The following is a 24,936-nucleotide window of genomic DNA, read 5'->3' as shown; positions in this document are numbered from 1 at the left end:
CCATATTTCAAGTGATATATTTGCCATTTTTGATTTCTGGGAACACCTCTCCTTGTTCTTAGAACTGTTAGACGTTTGCAATTTTGAATTAAATTTAGCTCACTAACATTGTTTTAAACCAAAGCTTTTGTCATTTTTAAAGTTAAATCCGCGAGAAGAGGTCTCAAAGAGACACACAGCCCTTTGCTACAATAATCTGAATTAAAAAAGATCATTTCTAGGAGTTGCAAGCATTCATGTTAGACTTGTGAAATTAAGCATTTTAATGAAAGCAAAGTCCGGAATGGATATTAGTCACAAGCAGCCCGTTGTCCTAAAATGGGACACGGGTCCAAAAGCTAAATGTCACGTGATTAAAAAAAAAAATCGAACGGCACTGAGCTTGTAATGTATATTTTATTTTGCACAAGCTTGCATATATACTGCACATACATTCAGTTTAAGAGAAGATGGAAGGCACACAAGGCAATTGGACTACTGTATCCTTTAAGTGGTACAAAGCAAAAGGTAAAAGTTTGGAGAGTATACAAAAGCTTAAAACACACAAAGTAAAACCCCCTACCCACCCCACCCCCACAACTTTTTCTGTTTTAAAATTTAGTAGCTGCCAAACTAAATTTTTGTACTTTTACTTTAAAATCAATTGTCTACTGCACCTTTTTATTTTCTTTTTAATATGGACAGGGAGTCTCATTTTTTTTAATCATATCAATTAATATTACAGTACATCCTTGGTAATACAAAATTGTACACCTTCATCAAATAAATTAGGATAAATTAAACCAATAAATTATGCAAAGTCTTCAGAACAATAGACAACAACAAAAATCCACAATTGAAATTGCCTCTAGCTAAAAAAAAAAAAAATCAAAAATTGACTTTATCAGTTCAGTTATTGTACTATATTCAAATCAAAGGGTCTTTATTACAAAAAAAGAGCTTAATAATGCTATTTACAACATATTGCTAAATAATATAAAGGCAGTGTTTTTTCACGGTTTATACTATATACATATAAGAAGTGGCTGGGACAACATCGGGAGAAGCCATGACCTTTGATTCTTGTAGGTAGTGCTGAGACCAACCCCAAATGCATGTTTTTCTAATTCTATCCTTGAAGTGGTAATATACAATTTGAAAATGTTTCCCCCCTCCCCATGTGGAGGATTAGAATATTTTTAAAACACAGAATGAATACCTTTTCACAAAAGCGGGCCAGTCTGTTTGCCTTTTCTGCTCGTTTGCGCATTTTAGAGGGTGTCAGATTTGAGAGAGGGCTCAGTTAAAAGATTCAAAAGTCCAGACGCTTCCAGATCCTGCTATATTCTTAGAAGGATGATTATGAGAAGATGCAAAGGTTGAATACGAGTTTTGATCCCAGCTCTGAATATGAACGTTTTAGCTTTAGTTTTATAGATGGTTTACAACCAACAGATCTACAGAAAAAAAACTGCATTTCCTTCAACAGAACATTTAAGTGCAATGCAGTAACCGCTTACTCATATAAACCAGTTACATTCTTTTAAGGGGAGCTTTTTCAAAACAATGCTTCTTGTAATTTGCAAACACAGAGTTTGTACCAGAAGGAAACATTTGTACTATTCACACCAATGAATATTCTATAATATACAGGGCAAAGAGATTTTGCTCTGTCCTCACATGTACACGGCTTTCAGGGAGTCAGTAAACCACGTTTTCTTTGATAAATGTATGATTGCTTCTGAGGGACATCCTGTTTTTAAAGCCCCCAGATCTTCAGCTCTATGACTTAGTATTAACCTGTTTGTGTACGTGCATGTGTGTGTGAGAGTGTGTGTGTGTGTGTGTGTGTGGTGGTGGTTACTTGCTAAGTGTTTTCATGTACATAGAAAAGAAATTTCATAAATTTACAGAAACTGCATTACCCTTGCCCTTGACATCTGATGAAAGAGACTGTTATCTTTTAAAAGTAGAGAGCAGGATTTTCAAGAATGCTTTCAACTGTCTATACAGTCACTGTAGTGTTCCTAATAAATTCAACAGATGTTGTGAGAATGTAGTTATTTATTAAAATCTCATGTCTTACGTAACAACAGCCATGAGGTTAAATATTTACATTGCTTTATAAAAGTTCCCCTCTTGCTTTAGTGTTTTTATTTTGCTTTTTTTTGTTGTTTTTAACATTTTTAAAAATGATATTCACCCACATCCCTAGCACAGCAACAAAGATTCTGCAAACATAAAACACTTGAATTAAATAATACTCGGAGGCACAAAGCAAACTTCAGGAATATGTGGGTGAACATTTCCTTAAATAATTACTACATTCTACCATCTTCCACGTTGTTTTACCATTTAATGTGAAACGTCCTCATTAAACAGCCAGAGATACAGTAAGAATTAAATGTTTTGTTGTTGCAAATAGAACATTCTTTTCACAAAACATAACAAATGTCTAAAATAGGTCCTTAAATCTAGATAGGAAAAGGTAAGCTTTCCACTTCACACGCATATATATATGTATATTTTTACATGTGTGTATATGTGTGTATGTGTCCTCGTGTTCACACACCTGCACACACATATACAGCACATGGTATGAAATATTGCTTCTATACTACTTTTCATTAGGCTAAGAAAACACAAGATTTGCACCACAGTTACAAAAAATTGGCTTCTACAAGAATTTTCAAAACTCGAATGCTGCTCAAACAATTGAAGAAAAAATAATTTGCGGTATCAAACTGTTCTAAAAATTCTCTTCTTCAAAAACGTATTCTCCCGCTTTGTTTTAAAAAGACACAAAATATGCATAGCTATCAACGTTATGTCAAACAGCCAGAAAAAAAAAAAAGATCTAGTGTTTATTGCAGCTGTAGTAATTGGAAATAAAGTCAAAAAGATGAAATCGAAAGCCACAGAAGGCACAAGAACAATTGTACTTGTGGGAAAAAACTGGTATTTTGAAGGATTTTTAAAAATCCCCCCGCTGGTGCATTTTAGGTCTAGGCACAGACTATCACCTCAAGTGTATATGCAAAAATAATTTAGGGTTAGCAGAAAATAAGTGGTAATGTGGTATTTCAACATGCACTTTAGACTTCTTTTTTCCTATGTAAACTGTCCCTCCCACCTTCATAGAAAGTTAACTTTCTCCCAAGTAGCCAATTTTCACTTGGTGAGAGTTGAGCTGAGATTGGAAAGATGATGATTAAAAAACCAAACCAAACCAAACCAAACCCAGAATCGTTAAGTAGGAGTTTTGAGAGACAGGCTTTTGTCACTTTCCAATGCACTGGGAGGCACAAGATTTGTGATCGTAAAAAGGGGAAAAACCACCCAAAAGCAAAAGTGATCGAACAAAGAGGTGAGTTTAACCTCATGCAATTCCTACTCTGAAACCATTTCTATGCCTCAGTGAACCTCGAGCGGCTATTATCATAGATAAGCACATCAACGTTGGTTGTGAACACACACTTTTGCTGAATCCGTCTACTTAAATTAGAAAGGCAGGGGAAAATAATGCTAAAGATCCAAATGAGCCTGGGATCGTTACTGAATTTGCCCCAGATCAGAAGATGCTAGCAGTCTGTCTACATAGGTGAATACACTACGGTTTTGCCTTCTACCTTGTAAATGGCAACACGATGCTGATGTCAATTACACGGAACAGCGAAGACCCAGTGGTTTCATGACGTGAACAATGAATTCCTACTCTTTCACGTGAAGCAAGACAAAAGAGTGTGACCACAAGTTGAGATTGCTTCCCTACTTTGTGCTGATTGGATTTTTTTTTTTTTTTTTTGGTTTGCTTTTTATTCCAATGCAATGATTATCCAAACATTTTTTTATTTTTTTCCCCAAGCAAACCGGAGCAAATTGGATCTGCTGGCTTGGTGTGTGCTACGTAGGGGAGCATGAGCTGGATGATGCATTGGTTGGGGGTGCAGAGAGAAGCCAGTGGTGTTCCAGCCCGTGTCGCTGCACACTGCGAGGGCCCGTTAGCCTCCTGAATGATGCTGGGCATCACAGGACTGTGCTGTTTAATTTAAAGTCAGCAGGTTTTAAGGCTTTGTGCTGACAGTAATTGCCTCCATACATTCCTGTCCATCAGCAGAATTTATAAATGATGGTAAATTACAGCGATTGGGTCAGCTAGTTAGTCACATGGGTCAACCTGCATTCTCCAGAGTCAAATGTAACTTTTATGAAAATTAAGGGAAAATGGTATTTGTGTTCAGTATAATCTAAATACCAGGTTTGTTCCTGTGTCATTTTAAGCGTACGTCCAATGCCCTAAGGGGAGGGAGGGGGGTGTCTGGAAAAGCCTATTACAATGAACAAGGAATTCTTACTGCATCTGCACACAAAACCCATCTGGGAAAACAAGCGTGAATGCCGTAGGACTTTTTTAAAAGCAAGTATGGGACACTGTACACCTCGGAAAACCTGGAAAAAGAGAAAAAAAGGAAGAAGAGGAGAACCATTGAAGAAAACGCACACCAGCAGCCGGCTTTCTTAGGTGTGCTGAAATTGCGTCTTTTGGGTTAACCCCAACCTTTCCTATGCTGCCTACACACGCTTCGCATGATTTGGTCAGTACTAGCTTCTGAATTCGAAGAGACTTTCTCAGTTGCTTTAAAATGCTGTCCCTAAAACGAAGAAACACTTCATTAGACCATCACCACTTGGGATATCCATCAGGGCAGTGTGGGATCGCGTATGAAAAAAGAGGTCATCCTGACGTGGGCTCCTCTTTGGTGGTGAAGATCAAGTCAGCTCACCACTGTCAACAAGAGTCTAATGTAGGCAGGAATTTTATGGTCAACTTGGGATGTCCTTTATTCCTTACTAGAGAAATGTATTCAGAAGATAGTGTTGTTGTTGTTGTTGCTTTTTTTTTTTTTCTTTTGGAAACAAGTGTTAAATATAAAACAGACATAATAACTCGTTGAACCATATAAACCAAATTAAGAGTCCATTTGAAACGTATGTGCCTTTTAATATCTGAAGTGAGATAATAGAAAATGATGTGAAAGGGGTGTTTCTCTATCAAAAATGATCTATACTCACTGATTACGAAGAACCGATTGTAACTCTTAAGAGCGATGTAACCGGAAGATCGGGTGCGAATTTCCAGCTTCATCTCGAAAGAGTCAGTTTTGTGAAGAATTGCTTTGCCCCCAGAAGAAACGGGTACACCCGTGTGGGCCTACTCGCCATTTCTCTTATGGAAAGGCTTGACCGTGACTATTTTTGGTTTTGGAATTTGGCCTTTTGGGGTAAACAAGGAATACAACTTACGGAGTTCAAACCGAACAAAATATTTAAGTTTACGTAGTGGTTTCATTGAGTTTTCTGGCCTCGTTAGCAGTAAAAGCAGGAGACACACGTCACCGTCGGTGGGGCAGTGCCGTGTCACGGGTCTCCCTCTGCCAACTGCCATTTGCGATAAAGTATCGATCAAGCAGAAGCATCTTTGAAATGCCTTTCCTTGTGACTAGAGAATTTCCACACGTCAACGTTCTTTTTCCCTGAAAATTAACCCTATTTTAAAGTCTCCAAATGTTAAGGGCCTCGGGCAAAAGTAAACTAAAGACCAAAGGAAAATAACCATCCCCTTGCAACGGAAAACAAGAGAAAATGAGCGCAAGATGACGAGGAGGAACTACCAGCTGATTCCATAACATACCCATGCCTCCCATCCACATCCATAGGAAATCAAAATCTAGACACGTACAACTTAGACATCCAAAGGGGACTGCTACTATTCATACATTCGAAAAGAGTTGTTGAAATTTCTACTCATGAAGCAGCTCTTGTAGGCAGTTCGGGGATTTGAAAATCTCAGGGACTTCACTATCCAGCTTGCAGATGACCTTGTATATGGCCTTCTTCCAGGAAGGATCAACATCTTTGCCTGCGATAATGGCATTGAAAAACTCTCGTAATGTGATCTGCGCAACTTCCAGGAATCTTTCTGGAACCTGCTGATACAAGGGGACAATGGCATTAATAAAGTTTTCAGTTTCAAGTCTCTAGTTCTTCAAAGGAAATGGAACTAAGTTCTTTCTTTCAGAAAGGGGCTTTACGTGGCACCCGCATTTGCTAAAAATGGCCGGCCTCTCTTCTCTTATGTAAAGTCGTTATATATAGTAGCACTGTAATGTGGGGTGGACAGCTTTGTGAAGTCCTAGAAAGGGACTTGTGTAAAGGATATACGCAGACGTACTGAAAAACCGGGATTCCCTTCTGAATGTTTGGGTGAGAAAGGGGACACACCGTTGGGATTCCCCACTTTATTAAACAGGTGCATTCCGGTGCAAGTCTCCGGCTAATCTTTCAGAATTTGAATCCTATTTCCTTTCGATTTCCATTATGAAAACAAAGTGTGGTTCTCAAAAGTAGAATAAGAGATCACTGGGCTTTGATATCACCGAAACCCCCTGTAAATGAAGAAAACCGAAAAATCTGTTTTCTTCTCATAGCAGCAGAGGACTGCTGACTCAAATGCCAAATTGTATATGGGAGTAACATGCACCAGAAAGTGCTCTGCGTACAGACAGGGATAAGGGGATGACATTAACATTGAGTCCCAAAATACAAAATCTCTACCGGTCCTAAAATTCTACATCGGAAATTATTTTACTTTGAGATTAGAATTGCTCCATAAGAGTGATTCATGCAGCTGATAGTACTAACGAAAACCAACATTTCAGGAGTGTTTGTTACGTGTCAGGAGCTCAGTTATGCACAGACTGTGAATCATCCCATTCCGTTCTCCCAGCATCTCTATAAGGTGTCCCTGTCCCCTTTTTACTGTGCGGAAAACTGAGGCTCAGAGAGATCAAGGGAATTGTTCAAAGTCCTTACATTCTAAGACAAATATCCTCCAAACATTCTTTTTTTTTGTAAATTATTTTTATATTTTAAAAGATTTTATTTATTTACTTTAGAGAGAACGAGAGAGAGAGAGAGAGAGAGAGAGAGAGAGGTAGAGCACAGCATGAGTGGGGGTGAGGGGGGAGGAGCAGATGGAAAAGCACAGATTCCATGCTGAACCAGAGCCTGACACCGGGCTTGATCTCACACTCCTGAGATCACGACCTGAGCGAAATCAAGAGTCAGACGCTCAACCGACTGAGCCACCCAGGAGCCCCTTCCAAATATTCTTTTGAGAATCCCTAATTGTTTATCCATTTCTTCCACAGCAATTAATAAGTATGTGTGTTCTCAATTGTTTATTTAATAGTCCAACGTCTTGTCCAGGGAAAGGGGTAGATGTTGATGTCTTAGTATTCTCTGTCAGCTACCCAAGGTAAAGCATGGCTTCTGTTCCCTACACCAAGATAAAGGATTTGAGCCCGATGCGGGACTCGATCCCAGGACCCTGAGATCATGACCTGAGCTGAAGGCAGCGGCCTAACCCACTGAGCCACCCAGGCGCCCCCGTTCCGTGAACTCTTAATTGCCCATGTACACATGGACACTCAGTAGATTTCTTTTAGTGGGGTACTTCTGCATTAGTAAGTTTTACTTTTATAGTAAGTGCAGATATATGAGGAAGTAAATGCACTGCAGTTGTACGTGTAGACAGATCTGTCCACACATACGGAAGGGTTCAAAGATTTTCGTCCCAGTTCACATATGCCATTTTACCAACTACACGGAGGTATCATCATGTCGAACAGATTTGATCTCTTTCTCCCACTCTTTCTCAATTTGTGCAATGGACCATTTTATAATGACAGTAACTATTAAGAAAAACTAAAATGATCACCAGGCATCCCTGTTTCATACATTTAAAGTTGGACAAAGAAGTTCACTCCTTCCAAAGGTAAGTCACTTGTCTTTTGTAAAGAAAATTAAAGGATTTTAATTCCCCAGAAAAAGAAAGGACCCCACGTGGGGCCTATCAGAGTCTAGAAAAAGTGAAAATTTTCAGTAGCCTCTTCCAAAGACATCCACCCCAGCCAGTTTCTCCAGACACTGCTCTCCAAATCATCCCAACAACCCCTTGTCCCTGCCTCGTCCCCCATGGATGTGCTAACCCTTGTACCCCAATGGCCATTCCCTGATGAGAATTCATCTAAATTTTCTACACAATGTTGGTAATTTCTCCCCAAATCTCCTGCAGATACATGAGTATTTGTGGGATAGGAGAAGCCTAGAGAAGGGATTGGCTCTCTCACTGACCTCACACCCAAAAAAAAAGTCATTAAGCAGTCTTTTTGCATACTCTCCCCTCTTTCCTCAAAGATAATCCTTTACGTTTTATCAGATGGGCATTACTGAGAGAGGGGATCTGGCTGGAGAACAGTGAGGCAGGGACAACTCCCCATCCTAACTACTTGGTTTGGGAGCTATTAGCCAAAGGCTAAAGAAACATAATCATAGGCATTTATTAAAATAAGCATTTCAAGAATTGTGGTTTTCCCTGCCATTGGCAACAGAGGCATGACACAGATCTATGTTCCTTGAACAACTAGGGACGCAGCAGGGCATGGCAGAGAGCAGTGCGGGACATAGGGGATGGTCGCTCCTCCAGAGGAAGTCAGGGAAGACCGGAAGCTCCTCCACACCAAGGGCCCACAGGAGATCTGGTGTACCCGGGGCCAAGGCAGCAGAGGTATTGTTTGAGACCATGAGAGGAGAGAAGATGCATCTAGAACAGCATCAGTGCTGGAGGAGGGAGAGAAGGTTCTAGGGGGTGCCTGAGGGCAAATCAAAGTAACTTGGCGGGGGGGGGGGGGGCCCTGCTTCTCCCACCCTATTATTATTTGCCATGCTTGTTCATGGCTTTTAGTGGGTTTTATCTTGTTTTAAACATTCATTTCTTTTGGTGGTAATCTTGGGCTATCCTTCACCCATCTTTTGTATTTCTGTCTTGTGTGGTTTAATTTTTCGCCTGCTTCTATCTAGTTGTAATGAATTTGCCCCGACGTGTCTTTAGATAAAGAGCCACGGTTTCTATTGTGGGTCTCCGCCACAATGCTTAACAAAGTTCTTTTGCATAGTCTTTCATAATGAGAGCCTGCCTTCTGCTTTATTCCACACTGCTCTGGAGTCACATGTAACTTCTCCCTCGATACTTAAACAAGAAAAAAAATTTTTTTTCAATAAGGCTAAAAGCTAGCATTTAAAGAGTTGGAATAGACCTCAAAAGTCATTTTGTAGATGAAGAAACTATGAGACTCTACAAGATGAATAAATTATGAGAACAAGAGACTCATGTGAAATAACATGTCCAGGTGTCTTATCATTAAACCATGCTGGCTCTCTTTTAATGCATTTTCAGTAATTTCTATTTATATGGGGCATCAAAACCTCGACAAGCTGTGGATCTGTGGCTGAGGAAAACCACAGAAGAGCTAGGAACTTCAAAATAAATGTGAATGGTACAAAGGATTCCCAGGAGGAGACTTAGGATATTGGTTTATGTTTGAGAAGGGATGAATTCTTTTTGAACAAATGAAATGGTTTGCTAATTTAGGGCTTACTTTGAGGCAATACTCATACAACAGATTGGGCTGGTTTAAAGCAATTGATAATGAGATCCTCTAATGCTAGAGCAATTAATCTTTTCTGGTGGCTCCAGAGAGGTAAACTGATGGGTAGCAACTGATCTTTTGAGAGGGTGCCAAGGAGTTCCATCCACAGGTAGAAATATCACCCATGAGAAAAGAGACCCTTACCCCTTTCTGCTTTAAAACTTTCCCCAACTCCATTTAACAGACTAAAAGGGGGCCCTTTCTGATTTTGGGGGGGCTGCCTTAGAATTTGGGCTTACGAGAATGATGTTGCCCATATTCTTCTGTACCTCTTCACACCTAATGGATTTCCAATCACTAATAAACATCTGCAGAAAATCCCTTAGTGACAAGTAATCCCTTATCTAGGTTTCTTTTAATAGAACCTAACAATCTGCAGAATGAACCCCAGAGTGTCTCCTCAGCATCAGGTGGCAACAGTCAATCAAGTCCCTGGAATGCAAGACAATGCAGGCTGCTGGGAGGGGGGAGGGAAGGCCGTGCCTTTGGACATGCCACAGGGAAAAAACAAAAGGCTTCCAAAGTCTCTGGCTGGAACTCTGAAGCTATTGTGGGAGCTGCTCTGCTGAGTGTTCTTCAGGAGAGGAGAATGGAAACTTTGCTTGATAAAAAGGCATCCCAATATAGGAACCTCACCCCAAATGGTCTTGCCTCTCCTTGCCTTGATATTTGGAGGAGAAGAGAATTACGACGAGGTACTTGAATGCACTCATAAATCTGAAGGGGGCTGGCTATCAGCGTCTACCCATCTCATCACGATTATTTGTATTTGAGTCTCCTCAGAGCAAACAAGGGCCTTATGGGCTTTGATGAAATGGGGAAATCGGGAGGACGTTATCAGATCTGCTCCGGCTGTGGCTGGGTTGGGCGCGTGCGCACGCACACATGGATCCACGTGCGCACACCCACACGCACAGTGTGTTGGGTGGGGGGCTGTTCTGCTGTTCTTTTTCTCCCCACCCCCCCGCCCCAGAATGAGTGGCAAAGACACATTTTCCCCCTGTCTTCCTCCTCCTCTTCCCAGTTGCTTTACCTTCAAGGATGATTTGTTTTATTAAACTGACTGTCCCTAGCCTCTGCAGTACATAATAAAAGCCTGACATAGCAGGCTGCCTGCCTTCTGTGTCCTGCAGACACTCATCATAAGTGTCAGGACATACCAAGGTTAGTGGTCACTGGAAGTGTGCTCGCTGGCCCAAACCTTGCCAAACGCTCTTGGCAGCTGAATGAATGTCACAGAGAATAGAAGGGGAATTACAAAGGTTAAAAAGAAGACAGCCTCCCCTATTTTCTGGAGACAGAGAAGCTGATTTTTCACACCTCTGAAAGATCCCCAAGCTCATCCCTTGGCCTTTTGCGGGAGACCTCAACCTGGCCCTTTGCACAGTTTCCCATGGATACCTCTCCATCCTCCATCCCCTTTAAAAATTGGTCCACTGGCCCCATTTTATCAGTGAAATGATCTTTGCTGAAATGGAAGGAAAACAAACCAGGCATAGAGCTCTCTCCCCAGTCCCTCCCCAACATCCAAAGGCTCAAATGGTTTATCAAGGTTATCAATGGATTACAATCTTATCAAGGGAGATCATCTATTCAGTTCATCTTTTAAACTATTTTTTTTTTCAAACTCACTTTGAAGGGAAAATGTAAAAGGGAACCTATGTATGGGCAGGAATATTTAACGGATGGAAAAGTAACATCGTGGCTAGTATTTTGGTGAATTAGTTGGTGTGTGGGTTTTCTTTCTTCTTCCCCCTCCAATTTTTTTTTTTTAATACTATAAAAGGGCAATAAAATGCTGACTGTAAGAAGACAATGTCAAGGAGAAAAGGGTACTGGTATTTTGGATACTCTTCACTGCTCGCCTTGGAGAGAGAGTTATTCTTGTCACAAACCCTTTTGTCTGCATCTGCTGACTGCTTGCCTGTAGCCAGCAGCATACTTTAACTGTTTTGTCACCTCCTAACATCACATGCATCAGCTGTTGGGCTTTTGTTACGGGTATTGTAGAACTAATCCACTGTGGCTGTTCTACTGTGCAGTAAATAAAACAGAAACGGGCTTCTCAGACAATTCTGCATGAATATTTCAGATGGCTTTACAACTCCAATTCACAAAATCAAATAAATAAATAACTCCCCCAGCCTCCCCCAGCCTCTACCCACACAGAAACAAAACCCCTCCAACTAGACCCAGATGCCTCCAAGTCAACTGCATTGGAGACACTGACTTGAGCCTTCAAGCAATTGTTTCGGTGAAGTTGAAAGAAATAATGCTCTCTAAACTTGAACGCCGCGGTATTCATATTTATTATTAGCGTTAGACACATCTAATTCCAAAAACTGGGTAAGCAGCTTTGAAAATCTGGAGAGCTACTTTTCTCCTTGGGCTTTCACACACGCGTGTGCGTGCGCGCGCACACACACTTTCTCTCTCTCTCTCTCTCTCTCTCTAATGCCATCGGAAATAGAGTTGCCTTGTCTAAACTGTTTTCACTGTCTCCAACTGCATCTCCTTCCCTCCCACTCATCTGAGCAAGGTCAAAGGAAGACGCTTGTGCATCTTGTTCATCCCAAGAGTCTTTCCAAAATGTTGAACCTGTGTAAGAGCCTAAAAGGAAAAGTCGAACTTGGGGCTTTCAAACCTGAATTTACATCATGAGTTCTCTTAGAGTGTGAACAATGCACTAATCACATTTCGCGAGGCATTTTCTCGATGACTTCTAAGTGTCTTTGGAGAAGCTAAAAACAGAAAGGGCCTCTGCACGCGCACACACGCGCACACGCGCGCACACGCGCACACACGCGCATGAAGGTCCTAGGGAAGGAGACAAAGTTAAAGTACTTTCCCGAGCATTCGCTTGCTCACCCTGGTGCGCACATGATTCCTCTAAACAAACTCTCCCATCCCTGCTGTTTGTTAAGTAAATATTGATCAAGGAGAGACGGAGCTCCTGACGGCAGTGGCACAAGCTGGGGACTTACACTGCAGACAGAGTGGACTTAAATGGATAAACTCAGATGCTTTAGTAACTCCTCCAAGATTATCAGAGGAAAAGGCAAAAACAGAGACGACATTGCTGCTCCTCTCCACTGTCTCATTCTCCCGGAATTTTCCTGTCGGGGGCAGAGGAGGAAACCTGGAGCAATCAAATATGGTCACAAGATGCCATGGCGCAGGGTCTCCCTTGCGGGCGGGCTCCCGTTTACCCTGAACGCTCGCCCGGGGCCGCAGCGGCCCGGAAGGAAGCCATGACGCCGGACGCCGCGCGCAGTGCATTGTGGGATCGCGTCCTGACGCCCCGACGTGGCGGGGAAGGCCCAAGGGGGAGAGCAAACATGGATGCGCTTCCGGGAAGCGTAAAATACCCCCGAACGGAAGGTGATGCTTGGAACCTTTAAAGAAGAGTCCAGTTCCTGGCAAGTGTCTCACTGTGATGTGTCAGTGTGTACAAGGCAGTATTTTGAGAGATGCTTTGAGTATGTTTGCTTCAGCGATCTTATGGCCCGAGTCAACAAGTTGAGAAAGTTGCTTTGTATTTCCCAAGTTTTATTTCAGTCACTTCATGATGGTGATCTGAACCCCTGTCTTAGAGCTTAAGGGCCAGTTTTAAAATGGTCCCCTGAGATTCGCTGGGTGCCATGGTCAAAGAACGAGCTAGTGGAGTTCCCACCAAACGGCTACATGGTGTTTAAATTTTACTGGGATCCTCACACCTATGTTTGGAAGCCTGGCGTCATCCGGGGTGCCCGGGCTGCGAAGCCACTTGCCGAGGCCGGACGGGTGATACCAAGAAAGGCAGAGGAAGATTCTGCGGCAGCAACCGGGCTTCGGACTAAAGTCTCTTTCACTCTGATGCTCCAAGTGGCCTTCAGCCTCCGGGGACCGTACGGGACTGGGTCAGCATAACGCCCATGCAGTTTTAGCCTAAGAGCGGGCTCACTTCCCCCAGTAACGTGTTTTGCTACTTAAATATGTGAAGAGTAAATGCTTATAGAAAGTGGTTATAGTTCAAGGCTGCCCTTAAAAACAAAAAAAACAAAAAACAAAAAACACACAATAAAACAAAAACGAAAAAACAAACGCATGTTTCCTCTAAGCAAAGGAACACATGGCAATAACAGTCTGTATCATATTTTTTTTTTTTTACAAACCTTCAAAAGAACAATGTTCTGTTGAGCAAAATTCAGTAGCATTCTGTAAACATTAATTTAAGGAAATCAATAGACTCAGTGAGCTAAAGCCATATTGCAAGATAAACTGGCCAGAGTGCCACTTTGTCAAATAGATTTTCGTTTTCTCGGCTAGATAAAGACAGTTTCAAAACGGGGCAAACGTGTTGCAACCAAGGTTTGAAAAGTATGTGGCCTTCAAACAGTCTGCTTGTTCCTACGGCAAAGCTGGATAAACATACTTTAAAAATGATAAGATGGCTTAGAATTGATTTGGCTTTCAGATTCGGCATATAGTAGATTTCTTGGTTGTCTCACAGAAAAAGAATAAAACAAAATCCCACGCATTCAGAAAAAAAATGTACTTGGGAGAAGGGGTTAAATTGTCTTGAGAAAAGGAGCTGGGGGGGGTGGGGAGGGCAGTGTCAGTTGGTGCTTGACTTTAAAAAAGAAAGGAAGAAAGAAATCTTTATTCATGCTGACCTGATGGGCAACAGGCCTTCTTGCCAAAATCCAAAAGCCAAACTCTCTAGTGGGTTTGGGATCAGAGGTTTCAGCTGGTGGAAGCTGTTCCCGTTCTGTGCACACCACGCAATGTCATGTTAATGTGCCAGGGGCGGGGATGGGGGACGGAGCGGGAGGGAGACCCACACAACGGTCCCCAGGTTGCTCCCAGCCAGACTGAAAGAGCTGCAGGGATAATTAGAAAAAGTGGCAAAAGGAAAGAGCGTATCTCCGTCTGTCACTGCGGCAGGGACATACATTGAGCTTGTGGCAGGAAAACTTCCAAAGGAACACGCCTGGCATCCTCCGGCGCAATACCAGTCCGTGGAGATGCCGGCAGAGGAGCCACCAGGGAGACATGGTGGAAATGGCCCCACTGGAGGAAGTGTAATAAACAGAATGAAGAGTCACATGGGAAGGGCGCGAGGGAGGCTAAGATCCACCTTGAACGGACAGCGGAGTTCCATGAAAAAGTGTCAGGGACGTGAACTTGGGTCTGCAGCGTGGGCAGGGAGGGGCTGGGGAGACCACAGACAATCATCCCTCGTGTGGGCTTCTCTGACAGCAGCATGGAGGAAGGGCGGAAGTGTGCCCTGACTCCCTTTGTTTCCTTACCTAAATGGAATCTTCCTCATTTCAAAGTGGCTATTTAGAAAATACAGAATGCACAATAAAATTTCTACACCTCCAAGATGTTGATGAGGTATGTGTTGATTTAAAAAAATCACGTGATGATCAAGAACTATGCTTGGATGGAGAGTTTTGACGAATTGTGACTTTTGAGAATAAAAAAAAAAGAATGTCTTAACAGCTACTCTGCCTGCTAATAGTGCGTGTATGCTTTTTAAATGGCATAAACCTTCCATTGGAAACTTGATAGAGATATCAAGAGAAATAAAACTGTCTCTCTCCTAGCCCCAGAAAAGGAAGTACTTAACTAGCTTGCTGGGAACAGAAAGGCAAATGCCATTAAAATACATTCTATGACCCTGTCAAAATTATTTTGTGGCACTGAAATTTGGTTCACCAAATATGACGAAAAAGGCTAGTTTATTTGCTCATGCTTGGAAGTCTTGGTGGCATACGTGTCAGGAAACACAATGATCATCATGTTATTCGTGGTGACAGAGTAAATGTTCCTTCCTTCCTGAACTCTACCCATGTTTCAAAGAGTGACTCCAACTTTAAATAGACAAAACAAATGAACAAATAAAATTCAACAAAAAGAAAACCAGAGAAAAAGTAATAAAAATGAAAATCTAATACTTTCCTAATCTCTTTAGCCCCAGGATTCATTGAAGATATTCTTAGATCTTAGACATAACTGGAAGCTCCTGCCGGAATTACACATCTGGTAGGCTGTTCAGTAAGACCTGGACCAAGACTATTTCATCCAAGAATCATGGAGTTTGGGAATCTCAGGACTCGGAGAAAGTCTGTGTTCTCCAAGAGAGTGAAACAATCCAAACCAGGGGTTGGCAAACTTTTTCTGTAAAGGGCTAGATAGTAAATACCTAGGCTTTGTGGGCCACATTCTCTTTCTGTTGCATATTCTTCTTCTTGTTTACAACTTTTTAAAAATATAAAAACCATTCTGAGCTCAGAGTCATAAAAAACAGGCTGAGGGCCGGATCTGGCCAACCTCTGCTCTTAGCTAAACTTGAGGGCTAACAATGGTCCTGAATGCACTTTCATTCTTCACCAATCCCATGTGCCTCACCGGGTCAGCACACTACTTGTTCCTGTAGGGTAGCTGGGACTGCTTCACCCAAATTCAACCTGCAATGTCTTGCCATTCCTCAAATGCATGGAAGGCTGCCCATGTCTATGGGCACACCCAGCGATCATCAAGGCCCAGGAAGACTTCAGTCCTTCTCTGCCGTGATGAGGAGCATTTTATTAGAAATGTTCCTGGCAGGAAACATTCAAATGTACGAGCTGGAGGAGTCCAGACCCTCCTGCACAGCACACCAAAGGAATCAGCTCCGTACTTAGATGGAAAAGCAAGCAGCGTACCTTCACACAGCAGTGTTAACTCCCTTCCCCTCAAGGTAGCCCCACGAATTATGTGCCATTGGTATCTGAGTTCAAGACAGGCTGATAGTGCTTAAAGTTTAACTTTTGCTACAACTACTGGGTGAGATGGTAGAATAAATAGGGCCAAGCTTGGTGCCACTCTTGGATGGGAGATTATCCAAAAACAACAAGACATAAACTCTCCAATATTGCACGAAAGGAAGCTGGGGCACAGATAATCCACAGTTACTCCTGTTTCGTTCAAGAATGCATTACGTGATTGTTTTCTGCGGCGGGTTTATCTTCGTAATTAAGCTTTGCCTAGACTAACATGGAAGCTAGTCTGCATGTCCCGTATTCGTGCTAACAGAGCTGAGGAGCCCAGGGAGAAACTGTTAGGAAGTGGGGTTCAGGCAGGACGATGAGAAGAGCATCACCCGTGGCAAGCACCAGAGAAGGCACCGTGAGGTACGGATGATGATCAAAAGAGTGTTTCTGAGATCCCTGGATCCTAGGAAAGACCACCACTCTGGCGACAACAGAGTATGCATCCCAAATAATACTGGGGCTGCTCTGAGAAAGGACTGGGATTAAAGGCCTCCATCAGGTCTTTTGGTTTTGACTAAAGGATTTTAATTCTCTCAGAGAAATTCTGTTTTGTGTTTCTAGAATATTGTATTGGTCTTTCCTCCACAATTACCCTTTGCAAAAGGAAGGATGAGTTGTATTTCAAAGTAACCTAAGAGCTTGGAATGGCACTGAAATTCCTTTTTCAAGAAAGGGAAATAGTTTGGGAAAGGGGAGGAACTGATTCTTGAACGGCTCCCAGGGGCCTTTGGGAGCCTTCCAGACCCATGCCAACACCTAACGGGACTTGAGGTAATGTTTGGGAGTGTTAGGACGCTGTCAGGGATTGGCCCTTGCATTGGTCCTGCTGGAAGGCAATTACAGGAATTGATACACAGATTTTCTTGCCATGGTCAGGCCACTGAGAATGAGAAATCTTTGAAAATTGTCTCTATATTCAAGGAAACACGGTGGCCTTGAAACCAGAGCCTTTCATCTTCCTCCACCCACTTCTGCTTCCGGCTGTTCTGCCTTTGCACCACTCTAACCCCCACAATTGTTCTCAACAACATACTACCTTTTACTAAAAGTCACCTTTAGAATCAGATTTTACTTTAAAATGCTATGGAGCCCCTCCTCCCCCACAAAAAAAAGACATTGGGGACTAGGACCCTAAAAAGATGAGAAATACATATCCAAATGACTTGTGTGAAGATTCGATCCCTACCGACCAGAAACGCATGAACACATACCAAATCCCACTGGGAAAGACTTTCACGATCAAGATTACCACCATATTAGGAGTCCTTAAAAGAAAAGGTGGTGTTGCTTTTACAAAAATTGCCAACCCAGCCCAATAGTGAAGGTAGTTATCCTAAACAACCCTTTCTGTCCCAAACGAGGGCAGATGTTGTATCTTAAACAGAGGTTCACGCACAGCGCAAATTCTGATGGTTGGGGGGAGGTGTGCCGTAGTGCGATAACGTGTGGGCACAGGTATACACGCCCTCTCTCAGTTCGTTCAGTTCTGCTCCATCTCCTAGAAAACCCACTTGCGTGAGGGCTTCGGCACAAATGTCCTCACTGTTCAGCTGCCCCCGCCAACACAACACGTAAAGTGAGCAGAGTATAACGATCGTGCCAATTCAGTCAATAGATGTTTATGAATGTAAAAAATTAGTCTTTCTAATCCCAGCACGGGAGTTGCCACGTCTCCAAAGGCACTGTTGAGATTCAGATCTGCAAAGAGAGCCTTAGGAGAACACGACAATGGGCACCCTAGAGACTTTCACTGAGATAATTAAGCCACAGCAGAACCACAAGGGTAGAAGTGGCCCTACATGGACACCATCTGGATTCCTAGGGGCTCCACAGTCACTGCTGAAAGCTTTGCCTCATGCCCAGGATTTATTTCAAGAAGGCGGAAGGTCTTCTAGAATCACCGAATTTCAGAGATAGAACAAAGCTCCGTGTCTTATCTTATCACTTGACAGGTGAGCAAAGTAGAGCTCAACGAGGCAGGTGTTGTCAGAGGCAGACACCCCCCCCCCCCCCAATCTGGTGCTCCCTCTGCCAGACCCCATCCCCTCACTGCTGCCCTTCTCATCTGGAACCCATGACTCCGGAATCCTGGACCCGTTCCAGGCTAGTGCCACACCTGGGGCAGGAGGACTCCCTTTCTCTTTTTAAAACCAGTTTTGCATTGACTCTTTGTCCCAATTCTGATGAGAACTCCCTGTTTGCTCCTTTGTTTGTTTGCCTATTTAGGGTCAGCAGGAAATGGTGCAAGAGTTGAGTTACTGATAACAGCAACAAGGTAACTTTTACTTGGCTGCATGAATTAATAAAAGCAGATGCTTATACAGCACCTACTTTGTGCTAAGGTCATCATGTCTAGTCATGTCATTCTCAAGACAACTCTGTGAGGTAGTTGCTATTATTTTCCTCATTTAATAGACGAGGAAACTGAGGCACAGGGAGGGTAACATACTTGTCAGGGTTTCAAGGACCCCAGGAGCCAGTTCCAGAATCCATGCTGCACTATTATTAGTTCACGACCACTGACATTGCAAAGACTCCCCCAAAGGATTTCCTTCTTAAGATCTCAAGGTGATGCTTTCACATAAAATAACACTGACTTATAAGTAAACATTTTGTTTCCTCCTGAGAATAATTCAGAGGCCAGAGCTTTCTTGCCCTAGTTTTATCATTTTAAAGAATCAAGCCCAAGATGAAGGTCATGTCTTCATGATACCAAATACCCTGATACTTCATCTACAAGAACACTGAAAACATCCTGACAACATAGCATGGTGGATCTGCCCGTTTTTTGTTGTTGTTGTTGTTGTTGTTTTTATTTCGCTGGCTATGTCCTGGAGACACATTCAGATTTGCCAGAATAAGAATACTTGCCAAGTCTCATCAATTGTTCTCATGGGACCATCTTAACCAAAAAGCGCTACTGAGATGTTACTCAAGAAATCCAACTTCTGAGAATAAACTTTTGGGACAAACAAAACAAATCACAGTGGGTGTGTGTGAGAAAGGTACAACCACCAAACCACAGTGTGGCCTGCCCATAGCTCGAATTAGGTCTCGTGGTCTGCTAAGTGTAACCATCCCTCGAGAAGACACAGTCACGCCAGAAACGCATTACAGAAGGGCAGCAAAAATGATCATGGGCAGCCCACTTACTGTACAGGATTAGATTTTTAAAAAGGATTAGAGCCCCTTAATCTGGAGAGATGAAGATTAAGAGGGAGGAATGATCAAAGTCTATAAAATCAGAAAGGAAATGGAGAATATGGCCATAGTCCTGTTCACAAATCCCAGGATATTATAACAAGGGAGATCCCTTTGGAGTTCCAGGGAAATCACTTTAAGAGCCATAAAAAGAAGATACAATTTTCACAGCAGGTAATAAATTTAGAGAATTATTATCTTGAGGAGTGGTATACTCTGAGAATGCAGTTAGGTTTGAAAAAAAAGGTTTAAATAAACCCATGGGTGATAAAACCATAATGAGCTAATAATGGAAGCTTGGGAATGTTCTAGGGACATCCTGAGTCTTTTGAAAATGATTCCAACAGTGACAGGTACCAGCCTCTCCCGACGGGCTTTCTGCCCAGGGGGCTGGGTAGCCAACAGATCTGACCACCTCTCCCTTCACTCTTCCAGCCAGATCATTCCTAATACTCGAAAAGGGGCTCTGACTGGAACGTGTTCCGATCTGGTACAATACAACTCATTCCTCGCAGGGAGTTTTCTTTATTCTTTTCTAGTGTCTCTGTCCTAGGGTCTGACCATGATTTCCATAAAAATATGAACTTAATCCTTAAAACAAAAAATCTCTGTCTTACTCAAAGATAGAGACATTTCAAATATCTTATGTTGTGGTAGTTTAGAGATTAAAAAAAAAACTGGTAAAATTCTCTACTGGGGAAGTTACTGATAGTATGGTAGCACAGACCAATTACTTCAAATTTAAGGGGAAATTAAACATCCCAATTATGAAGCACCCATCACAGCCCAAGAGATTAAACTCGGGAATTTACTGCAGTTAATGGAGAAACCAGCACACCTTCCCAAAAGCTGTATTTCTGTGAAACACACAGGATAAGACTGAAGGGAAATGTTTTAGCTCTTTTCCAGAAGATCCAAGCGCTAATCACTTTAACTATCTAATAATAGGTCACTGTTGGGGCTGGGGAGGTTAGGGCCGCCGGAGGAGGCAGGGGACTTTGGTAGGGGGTAGAGTGGAGATGACGACTCCATTCAGAGAAAAAGAACCTTCAGACGACCATAACATGCACAGCGGAGCATGAAGAATCTTTCCTGTACTCGCATTTGAGACTGCTCTCTGAAAATTGGTAAAATGTGGCAATGCGTAGAAAGCAAAAAGAGGAAAGGAGTGGCATGCAGGAGAAAGGCATCCGTCCAACAAGCGGTATCTAAGAACTCCCCATCCTAGCCCCATCTACCATCAGACCCCGGGAGCCGTCCCTTGGTATCTGGGCAAACTGTAAGTTTGAAAATGTCAGCCCTCGTGTTGGGGAGCTATGCAAAGTCACCATCCATCTGGGGAACGGAGAAGTAGGAAGGTGGCAAGGGGGTGGGGCTGGGTCAAGGGGTAGAGTCGCCCTGTGGACCTCAGAGTGATTTGGGCAAGAAAACTGGGACATCTGGAGTTCAGAAGTCGAGGAAAATGGGGAAGAACCGGGAAGATGAATACATGATCATCAGCGACACAAAAGAACGGAGCAGAGAGACGCCTGGGCTTGGGCACTCGCGTCTGGCAAGGAGGCCGGCAGCCGGGCTAATGAAGCATTTGTGGTGTGGGATGTTTGCCAGCGCAACAAAGAAGATGTGCTTGGGCTCTGCAGATGTGCCAGGGCCCCCAGAGCAAAATAATGACATAATCACCATCAGTGTCACAGACCAGACTGTACACAAGGTGACAGGGGAGGGGGGGGGCCTGTAATACACACACAGGGAGGACTCACCACGGCCCATGGCGGCGGCTGCCCCGAGGCCTGGGAGGCAGGCAGAGCCACCTAGCCTCGCTGTCTCTAGCTGGATCTTCGATCCCGAGGTAAGGCTTGTCCCCCAAGCACCAGTGGGTGCTTCTCCTCTGACCCAAGCTGCTCCCAAGGAGGCAGCAGCAATCTGAAAAGCTTATGAGAGCTTCAGACTGGCAGGAAAAAAGGCAGAAGGAAGAGAAGCAAAGGGAAGTAGAAGGAGAGAATTTTGAGACACGCTCCCTCCGTCTTCTGCCAAGTTCTGGGCTCAAACTTTTCTCGACCCTGGCCCCGGCCCTCCCACCTGAGATATCAATACGATCAGGGACATCCGTGTTTCAGGCCGCGAAGAGAAGGCAAGAAAACTCCGGGGGCACCTGGGTGGGGAGGACACGAAGGGGCCGTGCGTGGCCCCCCTGGGTGCGAGGGCCCGGGCGGCGGGCGGGCGGGAGGAGGCGGCCCCCGCCCACCCGAAACCAGGTCCCGCAGAGGGCTCAGCACCTGCCCGCGGCTCCCGCTCGCTAAGGTGGGTGTGTTAGTACAGCTGTCTGGCTTTTAAGTGACTTTTGTCAGTGTGAAAGTGAAAGTCTGTTTGAGGAGCTGCGAGAACAATAGCCCAGAGCCCGGAAGAAGAGCTTGCAGCACAAAGGACCGAGACTACCCTCGTGTCCCTTTTCATTGCTTCTGATGAAAGATTTATAAGAATAACTTTAATTTTTTATGACCCCCTTTTTGGTATGACTATATTAGTTGTGTCAACTTCCATACACAGGTTCTCTTTAAATACCAAAAGGTCTGTGGGGAAAGTTGTTCAAGGAGGCTACAGGGACAGAATCACTTCTGGCCATCGTGATGGGTCCCTTCCTCCAGGAGGAGCTGCTTTGAGAGACCCAGAGATTTCCTTAAGAGATGGTTCCCTTCAGCCTCGACATCCCTGTGCCCCCGACAGCGAACTGATCTTAAACCTTTCTAATGTGCCCGTTCAACCGCTCTTTGGAAGAACAATTATATTTGTTTTTCTTGGCTTCACCCTATTTAACAGGAACAGAAGTATAATAATCATTAATGGCCTTCCTCTTTTACTTCTCGAATAGCTGTCTCTACATTGAATCTTTCAGTTTGTGTCTCAGCCAAAAAAGCAGGGGTGGTGGTGGGGGGGGCACACAGATTGCATTGTTTTGTGTCATGTTACCAAATAGCACTGACGATTGGCTTAAGGCAATCACTGAAGGTGACACAATATTTTCAAACGAGAATGATCTACTCTCCAGAACCAAAGTCCTAGGCCTCACCAAAAAGACCGGTTGCAGAAACACTCACTCTTGGAAATTTATACCGAGACACTTAAGAGAAATGAGGGAATGAGCTCTACATTTTCTGCCCTGCGGCTGAAAAAGAACCGAACGGGTTCCAGTGAAATCAAATCCGGGGGTGGGAGGAGGCTGAGGAAATTTGATTTAAAATATTATCGTCCACGTGAAAAGGGATCGCCAACTTCTGAACAAGCTTTAGGTGGCTAAATGAGTTTGTTTCATCCAGACGAAATAAACAGGCTGGTTTTCAAAAGGCTGTCAGAACTCCTCCAGACACTGAAGCCAGGATGGGCCGAACACAATGCTAACGTCCCACCGAAAGCTCCAACCACCACCGGCGGCGGCTCTCCGCAGAGAACTTGCTCCCTTTCTCCTATTGATAACCCTTTGTGGGACGAAAAAAAAGAGCAGAGGCAAGGAGAAGTGAATGTCACACAATAGACATCACTCCCCACACTGTCTCTGAACTTCCCTCATCTCTGAAGGACAATTAATTATGAAGGCCTTAGGGGTAGGTCGAAGCAAGGGAAAGCCCACTGCCTTCCCAGCACTACGCTGCCACCTCTGTGCTTGCTAAATGCCTTCTCCTGTTGGGGCAGAGCCACCAAGAGAGCCAATAGATCATTGGGGGGGGGGGGGAAGCAAAAGATTTTTTTTGTGTGTGCGTCTGCCCTTGTATAATTCTATTCTCACTGTGAACTCATCCATACACAAAACACAAGGACAATTTTTTTTTTTTTTTTTTTTTTTAAAGAGAGAAAAGCCACAGGGTAGGTTGCAGCAGAAACGGCCTCTCAGTGGTGTGTTAAAAAGGATGGTCTTTTCACCAAATCATTTCACAGAGGCAAAACAGACAAACACAAAGAGTTGAGACTTTTTCTCCGACATTAAATGGAGTAACTGATAAGGTCAGACATATGATACCTAAAGACATGAATCTGTGCACTCTTGAAGTCAAAGGGCCTCTCTGTGCTGAGGAACAATCTTTCAAAGGAAATAGATCATAGAACTCCACTGAATCCGCTTTAAACTTTATGAAGCAGGAGGAGAAAAAGCTCTAAGTAGGGAAGCTTGACAGAAGAGCCTTGAACTATTTTCTGAAGGAAAGATGAGACCCTCCCTAGGCTGCCACAAAACATTTTTTTTTTCTAAAGGCTTCTCTGAACTTTGATATGTGCCAAGACACTGCCATTGAAAGTTGTATAATTATGTGCTATAGCCACTGTGGAAAATGCTTTGTTCACCCCAACAAAGGACAATAAGCAAAGTGAAGCGACGTTACACTGTATCTTTTTCTTTAAGAATGTTGAGAAAGGTCATGGAATGCTATAACTAATAAAGCTGTTGAGTAAGGAGGTTTTAAAGCTGATCTTACTGTGCTTGAATGTAACCCAATGACAAAAAAGACACAGGGAGCTAAAAATGCAACGACATTACCAAACAGATGATAAATCAATGGTCCCGCTTCATTATACTGATCAACACCTCGAATCCCAAAAGGACAGTGGTGCAAAAACGAAGCTCCGTGCGCGCACAATCCTGCCTCTGCCCCCCACCCCCCTCCCACCCCCTGCCCCCCGCCCCTGCCAGCCCACCTCGGAGCCGGCGTCTTTTACCGTCCTCTCCCTCACTCTTCAGGCCCTCATTCTGTACAGGAATGCGTTCCCAGACAGCCATGTGTCTACTTATATTTAGAGAACATTCATTTAGTCTCTTAAAAGATCAATTTGGCTTGTCAGTGGCGGGACTGGCAGGGGAAGAAGCGGGAAGAGCGTCTTCTCCTCTTGCCGCCCACCGAGGGTGGGGGTCACGTGATCACTCAACCGCTCGGCGGCTCCGAGGCCAAGAGGCAGCAGCGGCAGTAAGAGGGTTTCACCCGTGCGCCAGTTTCCCCAATGATCACTCATATTTAAGTATCTCTTTGGAGCGGAGGGAAATGCTTCCTAAATCCACCTGTCCTCATTTTTCTTTAAAGAGATGACAATGTGAATGAAAGACTTCCAAATACATTAAATCTTCTTCAACGCGGGATGTGTGGGGAGCGGGAGGGCTGGGCGCAGGGGCAGGCGGGGTGGAGAGGATGTGTTCAGCACGTGTTGTTCAGTGTCCGGGGGTAGGGGTGCGACGGGAGGGGCGCTGGGGGGTTATTTTCGCTTTCTAAGGGCAAAGCAAGGCAAGGCAGCAGTGGGTCCGCAGAACCACCCTTCTTGCCGGTCATGGGACGCCTGGAAAAGAGTTGAACCCCAGGCTCTGGGACGGAGCATCTGCTGGGTGGGGTGTCAGTGTCTTAGGAGACGGCCTGTAGGAGCCCATTAAT

The 24,936-nt window shown here is 43.7% G+C and overlaps 1 protein-coding gene across 7 annotated transcripts in view; it reads right to left on the bottom strand.

Moving 5' to 3' along the window:
• Nucleotides 1–377: 377 nt before the first annotated feature.
• The window catches only part of PROX1 (prospero homeobox 1), a 52,384-nt gene continuing 27,825 nt past the window's right edge, over nt 378–24,936 (bottom strand). For 6 of the 7 annotated variants that reach the window (XM_032318175.1, XM_032318174.1, XM_032318177.1 and 3 more), the window contains one exon: nt 378–5,969. In XM_032318175.1, the coding sequence (XP_032174066.1) occupies nt 5,781–5,969 (189 nt within the window). In that variant the 3' untranslated portion in view covers nt 378–5,780. The remainder of the gene's footprint in view (nt 5,970–24,936) is intronic. The other variant, XM_032318181.1, reaches the window with a different exon arrangement.

The sequence above is a fragment of the Mustela erminea genome, chromosome 17 (assembly GCF_009829155.1).
Source record: "Mustela erminea isolate mMusErm1 chromosome 17, mMusErm1.Pri, whole genome shotgun sequence".
NCBI lineage: Eukaryota > Metazoa > Chordata > Mammalia > Carnivora > Mustelidae > Mustela > Mustela erminea.
This window is presented reverse-complemented; position numbering and strand designations above follow the sequence as displayed.